This window comes from Rhamphochromis sp. 'chilingali' (genome assembly GCF_963969265.1).
Source record: "Rhamphochromis sp. 'chilingali' genome assembly, chromosome: 6".
Classification (NCBI taxonomy): domain Eukaryota; kingdom Metazoa; phylum Chordata; class Actinopteri; order Cichliformes; family Cichlidae; genus Rhamphochromis; species Rhamphochromis sp. 'chilingali'.
The window spans coordinates 11,391,732-11,403,923 of NC_137933.1; the positions used below are offsets into that span (position 1 = coordinate 11,391,732).

The window sequence follows — 12,192 nt, forward strand, 5'->3', positions numbered from 1 at the left end:
TTAATGTGCATCAAATGCACAGACATTATTTAAAAGCTTGCACAAGAAATTCAAGTGAGTTGAATTCAACTGAAACTGTGCTTTAAAAGAGCGCTAATTGCTCTTTTTACATAAACTACAGGTGGGTATGAACAGATGTATCATCTGCCAACTGCTGTCTCTGGAGACTGAAGTATGTTACAGTCAACAAAAGAAAACTTTGAAGGGAATAAACAATGTACTGATTAATATGGATGCTAAAATCCTTTAAAATGAATCCACTCTGGTCTCTGCTTATGAGATCTTGTCATCTAACTTGGTATTTGCCCCTAAGGCTGGCACAACGAGAATGCTCATACAAAAATAAGTGTTTAGTGGGTGTTTAATGGTTTCATGTGCTTAGCAATTACACAGCAATCAACAAGTGGATTCTGGTGTTTCTATACTACACAACTTATTTTGACAGGATGGGTTCTTGGCAAAGACCTACTTCAAAATAATCTGTGTGTTATTTATTTGGCTAACAAAGCTTTTAAAGAAAGATTAAGACTATAAAACCTGTTTGTGAGTGAAGAAGCATTAGTGCATGAAATCTGAAACCTCACCTCTGGGTGGCACGAGGAAGCCCCGCCCGTTGTGTTAGCCTTTGACTGCAGCAGTCCACTAACCTCTTGAGAATATATAGGCATTCCCTAAAGGTGGAGAAGAAGGGGTAATGGCTGAGTATGCACAGAGAGGTCAGTGTGCTGTTGCGGTTCCTGGCCGCCACCTTAGCAGCACTCCGTTTGTGCTGTGGGGACTTGCCGGCATTTTGCTCAGCACCTTGCTGTCCACCCTCTTCTCCAGAAGCAGGCGGAGGTACTGACTCTGCATTCTTGGGTGGAGAAACCACACGGTGTGGAACTCCACCTCCACCACTATCAGACCCTTCGCTTGTGGTCTCTGTTGCCCGTTCTGCTGTCTCAGCGTGACTGCTCTTCTCTCCTCGAGTACGATGATGTCCTCGCTGAAAGGAGCGGTAGAAGTTGACACAGATTCCGTAGCGAGTAATTCCTGAGTCCTTGTCAGTCAGGGTGAAAACAAAAGAGGAGTCATCGCGAAGGCTGACCCTGCGCTGGCGTATACTCAGGCAGCCCTCCGGTTGGCAGAAGAAAACCACGTCTGGTGGGAGTGGAAAGTCTTGGTGGTCCTCTAGTGGGTAGCGTCGGAGAAGCTGAGGGGTCTGGGCCACACTGTCACTAGTAGGTTGCCTGGAGGTTAAATGGCAAACATTTGTCAGCAGTGCCCAGAATTATTGCTTAATGTGTTCTTTGAGCACATTACAACTAATTCCTGATGCAACTGCAACTGAGTTCCTATCACATGTTAAGAGGGGAGCTTCAAATCCCTTACATGAAACATCAAAATATCAAATCAAGACATTAGTGTATTTATGTGTCAAATGTGAGCGACAGCAAATATGAGAAAAGAATGTAAAAGACAGACTTCTGTGCTCTCACTGTTACCTGCTTTCTGTTCAGACCCTGTTTCTTTTCTTTTTTCTTTTTTTCTTTTTTTAAACGACAGGCAATTTGAATAAAGCTGGCTTAAGGGGAAGAGGGAAATATGCTAAAACAGCTTGTTTCAGACAGTGGAGGAACTGAGGGGCTGCACCAACGCCCACTACAAGATACATTAAGATTATTTTTAAATTGTGAAATAACCAAAGCTAATCTAGCAGAGTATCTGAGGTGTAACAGGTTCCCTTTAATATGAAAGACATAAAAGGAAAGACAAATTTCATAAAGGAAGAAATGGAAACCACAGAGTTCAAACAAAAACATTGAACAAAGCCTCGATAGTATTTCTGTGGTTACAGAAGCAAATGTGTAACCAATTTAGCATTTCAAACTGAAGTGTTTGAACTGTTTGGAAATCTGTGCAGAGGAAGTATGAGGCAACAACCATTCCATCCAATAACAAATCTGAAATTGTTCTTAAACACTTAAATCACCAACCGCTCAAATAAACAGACACAGTGACTGAGAGTCCCCTCTGATTTCACTGTATTATGTCAATTTTTTTTTTGGGCTCAGTCACTATGTTTGAAACAATATACTACTTTTCTTCATTTTTCATAAGGGTTGAGCTGTTGTATAAACACCAAAGCAAAAACATAAGCTGTGAAATCATCAGATTTCAAGGTTGCAGTTTTCCAAAAACCTTCAAACACTTGCAAGGATGCATTCAAAAGTGCTGAGAATTTTCAACAGAGTAAAAATAGAAGATGATATAAAAACCAAGAGGTCTACTTTGTATGCCTATTATATGTCAAGACACTAAAGAAAAAAGTATTAAGGTTAAAGGGTAGTGGGTGCCATGTCTGCCTAAGGGCTTACCTTGCTCCAACCACTACCAAGTAGTCGAGAAGGCGGGGGCACATTTTCTTTTTCTCCATGTTGGACTGACCATGTCCTGTATGTCACAGCATCCAGGATATACGTCGCCTCTTGAGTTAAGGGTACCTCTCCATCACAAGTGAGAAAGCTCAGGTGTATACTTGAAATGCAGCTCCTTTACTATCATTATGATGATTCCAAAAAAAAAAAAAAAACCCATAAAAGAAGAAGAAGACTGGGTCCAATCTGTAACACACAAAGAAGAAGAAAATATATATTATTGTATGTTTTTATGACCACAATATAATAAGCTTGTGTCTGCACAATGAAAGCACCTGGTGCACACACTGGATATCACCAAACAGCAGCGTAATTTTTCAGAGTAACAAAATGGGGTCAGATTGGGTTTTATGATGTATAGTTGTGACTTTTCAGTAAATGTCAAACTATAATAAAGTATAAATCCACTCAGCTCTGCAGCATTCTCCACTTTTCCTCTATGTACAATATATATACTACCTTTGTCCACAACACCAACTCTTCACAAGGCTTTTAACCCCACACAACAGCAGAAGTTTCACATGGTTTTAAGATGGAATAAAGCATTTGGAGCCTTTTCAGCTAAAGAGCAGACAAAGAACTGTATTGTTCTGTCCTTGTGGTATTCGAACAAATAACAAATTATAATTTGTTATAAAATTAAACTTATAATATCAGAAATGCTTTCTGATATTACCAAATTTCACAAGACATCATACTACTATAAACAAAGAAACAAAATGCAAAAAAAGGTGTGTGGATGTGTTTATAGGGTATATGTTGGACATTAAGACGACATAGGAAGAAGAACCACAAAAACCTATAAACAGAATTGTTGGAGATTAAAACTTATAATTTTGGGTTACATTTACATAGACATAACTAAAGAATCACTCTAAACATATTACAAAATATTACTTGCTGCACTTTAGAGTTGACAATAATGCGTTGCCTGGTTGTTTTTGTTGGAGGGTAAGGAGAGGTAAGTAAGCAGCTTAGGGGCCTTGGTGGAATGAGCACACTTCACAGCTTGGACTTTGTCCAGCAAACTAAACCAGCACCTCTACAGATGGCTATTAAACACCAGGAAGCCACTTGTAGCTCCAGTCTAGTTCCCTTATCGTGACAACAGACAACTTAACATTCATATTAAGGCAACATACAGTGCATGACTACAGTTTAGCGGGCATTCCCTGACACAATAACAACACCATTTCAAAATATTAGTTGAGTTGCTTTTGTGAGAATAAATTTAACATGAGCAGCTTTACAAACAGGTGCACAAGCTCTGGATCTCCTCTTGTAAAGTAATGACAAAGCACTGGCCACTAAATACAAAAAAAACAAGTCTGGGCCAGGATTATGTTAAGCTCAACTCTTAAGACTTTTCTGAAAAACAATTTAACATCCCCACAGCCATGGCATTTCATGCTATTTTCAGCAATAATTTATGCAGCTATATGATCTGCTTTTTAGAGGAACTCACTCATGTTCTATAACTTACAAAATCTGTGTATTTATTTCTTTGTCTCACAAATCCTCCTACATTAGGATCAGGAGTTCAGCAACCAGCCTTGGCACACAGCTACATCTCAGGCCCCTGACAGCTCTTATCAATAGTTATCATGATGATGTCATCACATCGCCTTGCAATCACCTAACGACAAGCTCAGATAACCTTTTTTAAAATGCCTTGCAAAAGCACTGAATCATTTGTGTTTCACAACAGTAACATTAATTTATATTCACTTCGCTTATGCATCATACAGTATAACGCCATCATGTTGCCTTGCAACCACCAAGCAATGAACACATATTTGTCTAACTTGTTATAACCATCATTTTACAATCATTTGAATTTTACAACCAACACCACAAACTGGTCAAACTATACTGTAGCATGGGCATGTACTAGTTAAACAAATAACAGCACTGCCAAACATGTTAGTAGTTATGACACAATCAGGACAACCCTCATGGGAAGCACTTGCAGGTGTAACCAATGAACTGGAAGCCCACAAGAAAGAAAAGAACAGCAGTGAGATCCCCTTAAAACCACAAGACACAAATTGACAATTTCAGTCCCATGCTCAACTTTTCGACTTGTAACTTTTCAGTGTGAATATAATCAGAGCAAAACCAACATGCTGACATTCAATTCAAAGACTATAATGTGGCTGCAGTAAAACTACAGTCTGAAGTATCTCTCTTTCCTCCCAAAACCATCAAACATTACAGAATTACTGCTCTGCTTTTTGTTTTTCTGGAATAAGCAGCAAAATCTGAAGCTTAAAACACCTCAGAGGAAAACACCATAACTGCTAATGTTCACATCAGCTAATTGCACAAAACAAAACCACAGTAACGTGATCTACTTGAGCTATCATGCGATGCCAAACAGCGTTTACTCTAAAACTAACAAATACTACAGGAGGCCATGCTACTGAAACCCCACCCTGAAACACAAACACTCAGGACCCAGAGCAGTTTCTCACTGTCACTTAAAGGCTGTTATCCAGCTGAAGGAGCTTTAATTTAGTCAGTGGTTCATACTGCATCATTGATGCATTCCCACTGAAAAGCTAAGACCAGGATTCTTTTCTAAAAGCTTAAGATAATCTTACAATGACCACACCTCTATCAGTGCAATTACTGCAAAAAAGATTCAAACTTCACATTAATAAAAAAAAAAAAAAAGACCTGATTCATAAGGACTGAAGGATGAATTACTGAAGTCTAACAAACAGCAAAACTTGTGCACATCTATGAAAATATGCCAATTTCACTGCAGTTCCAGGAGTTGCTTTTGAATTAAACAACATGACCGCATCTACTCCATCACACAGACATATGAGAAGCAGTATATCCTATGTCTGACAGAACCCGTGTTGCTTTGTTCTTTTCCCATGTCGTTTGGACTAGTTACATGTTATAGTAGGGCTGCTCAATTAATCGAATTTTAATCACGATTACGATCTGGGCTTTCAACGATCATTAAAAATGACTGAGCCGATTATTAGCCCCTCCCTAATTTATCCGCGACACCTTAAAGGCCGGTCCGTGAAAATATTGTCGGGCATAAACCGGTCCGTGGCGCAAAAAAGGTTGGAGACCGCTGATTAAGAGGACCCGAGGGAAGCTCGGAAAGAAAACTTCAGTGGTGTTGCACACTATTTTATATTATTTTTTAAAGTCATTGTTAACCCTTTAAAGCCGGTCAGAGCAGCATGCTCCGTTTTGCGTAACTATTTTTAAATCCCTGTAGAACCTGAACCGTGTAAACTAGCGCAATAATTTGTTTTGCATATGAAACCGGAGGAGTTGTACTTACATCTGATGCCATCAGCTTGTCCTCGGTCATGGTTTCGTTCCACATATAGCTTTGCAAAAATTGCATAAAAAGCGCTTGCAGGAACAAAAACATAATATTCCAGAAACACGCTTTGCCGTTCCTATCAGCTGTTCGTAACACTTCCCACAGTGAAATGATGCACATGCTGTTTTCTTTGCAAATTTGCATCATAGGATTGTTTTTTGTTTTTCCTGCAATATATAAAAATTGCTGTATCTCCAAAATAAAACTATGAAGACACTCAAAATAAATTTCCTGTGGTGGGAAACTATTTTTTTGCAACTTTATTGTATTTAAAGTTTTGAGGGATAAACCTCTTAAATTTCTCCAAGTAGAAATATATGTAAACAAAACAAAAGCGATTTTCAATTTTTTTTGTAGTTTATTGCACTTTTTTGCAATTTATGTAATTACTATGGACTTAATGCATACATATTATTAAAATATGGGCTATAACAGTTGTATTGATGTATAGCAACTTGAAATGCTCCCACAAATGGCACTACAGCATGTAAAAAAAAATAATATAAGCTCTGGTGGACTTGGTTCTATAGTAGGTCTTAAAGGGTTAAATAAATATCGTCAAATAATCGTGATCTCAATTTCAGTGAAAATAATCGTGATTATCATTTTTGCCATAATCGAGCAGCCCTATGTTATAGACTCAGTAGCTTTAAGAAAGTTTTTTCTACAGAAGTGTTTAGGTCAGAAGTGTTTTCTACAGAAAACACTTCTGACCTAATTTGACTCTTTCTTCAAACAGGAAGCCCGCAGTCCCCCTAAAGACTCATTTACACTTCCAGTTCTGTTTTCATGCTCAACACAATATTAGAAAGAGCTGTCAGAAACTACATCTATTACACTAGAAAAAAAGGTTTCGCTCTATGAACATTAAAATTGCAGCGACCTTCAGTGAAGTGACACCACACAGAATGCTTAAAATGAATCTGCACCAAATATAAATAAATCCTGATATGAATATCGTGTTTCGATATGTGCGCTTGTGTGGTAGAAACAGAACAGACACACAACGATAACAGGGCAGACAAATGGACTGCATGTAAATCATGAGTGGGACACGATAGTCACACATTCTGACAAAGGTGGTCATTAACCCCCTCAGCCACAGAACTACCAGTGCGTGACACAGCTGTGTCCAGCGGACATTATTACAGAAGGCTTCAAACACATTATAGGTGTAATTATGTCTAATAGCTCCACTTCTGAGCAGAGAAGCTGCTCACAGAGGGACATGAACCATTAGAATTAAAGTATTCTTGATGCATGCTAAAATGTTCTAATGTTTTTATTTTTATATTTTTATTTTACGTCAATTTGGAATTGAGTGAATGTTTAACACATTTCACTGAAACTGCAGTATTAAAACACTGATTCTTAAGCTACCACAGATACATAATACCTTCTTATGGTTTTGGGAAGCTTGACAGTGTTTAATGTGAACTTTCACCACACTGTTAAATCCAAGAGTATCTGATGTGAGGAGCCACACAAAGATGCAGTTCAAACAGGCCTGCCAAGTGGGATGACACATCTTAGGAAGTCAGCTTAATGTTCACACTCATCACACTTGGTAAAGTTATTCAAATACCCTAAAAGCCTGGCAGCTTTTTACTGACTTTTGCACACTGATGTACAAGAAGGAAAAGTAAACTGTCACTTAACATTAATGGGTAAATGAGCTCTGAAACGGCGGTTTAAAATAAAAAAAAAATAATCTTTTCAGCTCAAGCTTTAAAAGATAAATAAAATACATGGAACAACTTCTACAAGGTTGGATAGCGGCAACAGCATAAACCTTGTCACAGCAAAGAAAAACTACAAAATGGACAATTCAACAGGCCTATAGAGAATACAATGTAACAATTATCTCATGAAACCATCAGGAAAATGAACCTATACACAGGTCTGGCAGCCTGAAAGCTTCCTGGTACCAAGCCAAAATGGCTGTTTTATGAAGCAGTAGCGCTGCAGGCAGACTCATCCAGCACAGAGATACTGGCTCACAACATTATTTTTAGATAAGGATGGCAGGACTGTGCCACTTCACTGATTGTCTTTAATTACCGAGTGTGGTACTGATCCCCTTTTCCTATCTCTAAAAACCGGGAATAAAGAATTGTCACAACATTACAACAATCTTCAAAGGCTAAATAATGATGTACATTAACACAACAGATGAATCTCTTCAGAGTGGTCTGCAGGCAAGCAGTCACTTGTTATGTAAGCATGGAGAGGAGACAGATATGATTCATGGGCCTCCAACATGGTTAACATTTACTGCCAGTCACAGTAAACAGCAGTAAGTACAAACAGAGAATGCTACTGAAATCGATCAGGTCAGCAAGGCCGCATAAACAAGTAAGGGATAATGTGTAGATTAAGAAAGTATTATTCTTAGGAGGCGCATCTGTAACCGGAAGGTCGCCGGTTCGATCCCTGGGCTCTCTGTCCTGGTCGTTGTGTCCTTGGGCAAGGCACTTTACCCTACCACCTACTGGTGTTGGCCAGAGGGGCCGATGGCGCAATATGGCAGCCTCGCTTCTGTCAGTCTGCCCCAGGGCAGCTGTGGCTACAACCGTAGCTGCCTCCACCAGTGTGTGAATGCGAGAGTACAATAGTGGCATTGTAAAGCGCTTTGGGTGCCTTGAAAAACGCTATATAAATCCAATCCATTATTATTATTATTATTCAATGAGTTATCACTTTTAAATTATCATTTTATTGAACCAATGGTACAGTGTTTAACAACTGGACCAGTATTGATATATTTTGGTCCCCTGCCGCTCATAACCTACAAGGAACGAGTGCTGCAACTTTAAAATGATTTATAGAAGTTCGTAATATATGCTTGGTGACTGGCCATGTTTCTACATCTTGAAATTGTGGTCACAAAATGAAATAACCAACACGTTTATGGTGTTCAGTTATCTGTTTGACTGTAGAAAACTAACTATGTGCTAATAATTTGCATTGCAAGGTGTGACGAAGACTGGCTTCATTTGAATCAGGTTCCAGGTACCTTTTTTTTTTTTTGATAAAAATGGCAAAGCTGAGTTCAATGTGCATTAAATCAAAAAAACAAAAAACAAGGACACTCATGCCTTGTTTTGATTTAACAACAAGTTACATACCAATATGTTTGTTTCACAATATCTTATAAAGCTTAATTTCGTTATCACCCAGATAACCCCCCAGCCTAAAAGCTCCAGTGTATAATAAATTATATTTGTCCTCAGAAACCATTTGTGATTGGCCTATTTTTACATTTCTCCCCAGAGGCTTTGAGATTCAAATCAAATTTTACCCCATCATCAATCAAGAGGATATAGTCAAAGATCTGTAGCTAGTCTGTAATGCATTGGGTGAATTACATGTGACTGGGACACACTCCTTTCTCTGATAAAGTTCTGGTAAATGGAAAAGACAACCACTTATTGATTGGATCTAGTGTATGGACATTGATTGCACTGTTTAACTCACACTTTAACACAATTTCACATGCAAATAATCTTGTCATTATTAAGAATGAAGGCTAGCTATTCAGTTATGTTAAAAGTTTATTCCTGAAGGTTTAGAAATCCACCCAAAACAAATATGCCCAATGCTGACAGGAGACTTCGGGGATCTTTTTGCCGTTCACCTCAGCACCTCAAAGACAGACGGAAGGTGCCTGATTCCCTGAGCCAATCCATACCTGTCACCAGCAAGAAATACTGGCCTGCCTGTGGGACCACAATCAATCAATCAATGTCCTTCATTTGCAATGCCTTTTACCACAGTCATTCGCCCAAACGCTGAAATGTTGACATAACCAGAAACATCATATTAACACACGTTCACTGATTGTATTGCAAAAGCACAAAATAATCACGTGTCCTTAAAATTTTGGTTTAATATGATAGCTATTTTAACGGTGAAATCTACATAAAGCCTGGGTTTATTATCTCATTCACCTAAATGTCGTCATATCAATAAAGACATGCATGACAGCAAATAAAAAAGACCGTGTATAGTTATCCATTGAACATTATGTTCCAGTCACCCTCAAATCATCTTTATTAAAATATGTTGACGTATATCTTAAATTTCTGTACATATTAACATACTAAGTATCCACATGAAAAAAAAAATACTTTCTCTTTCTTCGATGACGAAACCGTGCTAATGTTTTCACACGTTAACGTTAGTGCCCAACGTTTATGTCGCAAGCTAATGTGAGCATTGTGTCAAATTATCCAACTGTTAAGCAATGCTTCAGGCGTGATGACGGACTTCACAATGGCACACTATTTCAACAGAAAACCGTCACGGGTTGCGATTGCAGAGCACAAATCCCGCATGACTAGCCTGTCTGGGTGTGTAGTCTAAATTTTACTGGAACAAGTTGAGATTAGCCATGGTGAGGACGTATGCCAAGAGGAAGGTAACATTAACAAACAGCACTTAGAAGAAATGTGATAAGGCAATGTCAGCGCCTCCCAGCTCAGATACAACCGTCCTTGGTGCACGGTGGTAGTGCTGTCATTTTTTTATATTATATATGGATAAATATTTCAAACAGGCTGTCTGGCTTTGATTCGTCCTAAACATTAACGCCAAGGAAGCATCTTCTCACCCCTCCTCTGCTAGCCGTATGCTTTCCTACGTCACGAGTGGATTAGCTAGCAAGCTAGCTAGCGAGCTGCCTAGCTACCACCAGTACGTTAGTCTCATACACATTACACCTGTCAAACGTAACAAACGCAATGACACAGTTGAGAACACACGACACATATGCGCTGAATGCGTTCACAGAGGACAGGCGTTAATGGGAATAACCTTACCTACGTTAGCCGGTTAGCCGCTAATGCTCGCTGCCAAGCCAGCCAGCTGCCGATGACGGCCTGGATGGTGGGCGCTCTCCTCGGTCACGGCGGAGAGGCAGCGATGTTTGTCAGAATTCAGTCCTTCTTTTATCATTGAAAACATCGAGCGCGGACAACCGCTGAAAAGGTTAGCCACTCCGTTTGAGTGTCCCGGAACATAATAAATTATGCGAAATATGTGTCCGCCTGCCTGCTCAGTGAAACGTGTGGCTCGGTCAGTTACAACCTGCCTTCACAACATCCTCCTCCTCCTCCCCATCATCATCAGCAGCACTAGAAGCCTGCAGGGAGTTCCGCATACTGAGAGGCCGACCTAACGGAAGCGACAAAACAAAACGGACAAAACCCACCTAATGCTCCCAACTGGGGATCGTCACCATTGGTTCACTCTAAAAATCTATTTGTACCATTTTCCTGCGTTTTATCGCGCAGCAGGAACGCCGGGAGCCATTTGGGTCCCCGTACATTATTTATAATTAACTAAAGTTAAAAGGACCAAAAAGCTAACAAAAAGTGACTAAAAATAATCCAAATAAATTTTAACTGTATGAATTTTAGTAGGCTACTTGGTTTAACGCAATGATAAAGAAATTTCGTTTTTTTAAGTGAAATATGTGCCACATATCCCCAAAAGTTTCTTCAATCAGCCAACCTGATGACAGAGTACTTCATGCTGACTCTAGAGCAGTAGTGTTGAATAATCTGTCAGTAACCCGGGGCAATTAAAATGTCTCCAGATCATTCAAAAAGTGGAATTTGCATTTCAAAGCTCTCGCTTTGAACACTCAGCATGTGTTGCTGAGAATGAAAATGAAACGGTACATGTTGAACATCTCTATCAAAGATAGCATTAACCAAATTAATGGCTGGGTACATTCAGAGAGAAAAAAGCTATGAGGTCAGCAACATAAAAAGGCTTGAAGATCTGCTGAAGACAAACCAGAACTGCACTGAACGAGTCTCATCAACCTCTCAATCCATTACAATTTATTCCTTGTAAAACAGCAAATGTGTGGATGAGCTAAGAACCTGAGATATCGGCAGCATTACCACAATATACATATACACAAAAATAACTATTGCTCTTTGATTACAGTACGCACACTAGAAAATAATAATAAAGGTAATCATATTCCCTCTGTGAACCGAAATGGTATACAACCAAGGGATATTAATAGTAATATTACAGAAGCTATTTTTAGGTCCTGCAAGCATCAAACCAAAACCCAAAATACAAAAATTCACATTTTGTTAAAAAGGGACCTAAAGGAAAGTTTTGCATAAGCATTTCACCGGTTTGGTTACACGCTCCTGCATCCGTTCTTGTCTTAACCTGCTCATTATTTTTTTAATAAATAAAACACTATATCAGAGATTGATTATATGGATATCAACAAAATCCAAATCTATAACCAAATTTTAAGGATTGACATAGTACATGGTCAAAAATGCCAGGACACCACCATCTTTTCTGTGCCTACAGAATGAAAAAAAAATTGTCATAGCTAAAGTTTGTTTCCTGATGTTAGCTGCTGTTCCATTCTTCTTCTGGCAGGAA

General features: G+C 39.0%; 1 protein-coding gene across 19 annotated transcripts in view; it reads right to left on the reverse strand.

The window, feature by feature from the left end:
• madd (MAP-kinase activating death domain) overlaps positions 1–10,923 on the reverse strand; it is a 52,879-nt gene extending 41,956 nt beyond the window's left edge. For 12 of the 19 annotated variants that reach the window (XM_080885800.1, XM_080885801.1, XM_080885798.1 and 9 more), the window contains exons 1-3: positions 10,593–10,923; positions 2,358–2,603; positions 585–1,229 (exon numbers count right to left, since the gene is read on the reverse strand). In XM_080885800.1, the coding sequence (XP_080741926.1) occupies positions 585–1,229; positions 2,358–2,416 (704 nt within the window). In that variant the 5' untranslated portion in view covers positions 2,417–2,603; positions 10,593–10,923. The remainder of the gene's footprint in view (positions 1–584; positions 1,230–2,357; positions 2,604–10,592) is intronic. The other 7 variants (XM_080885799.1, XM_080885802.1, XM_080885797.1 and 4 more) reach the window with 2 other exon arrangements.
• Between the last annotated feature and the right edge of the window lie 1,269 nt (positions 10,924–12,192).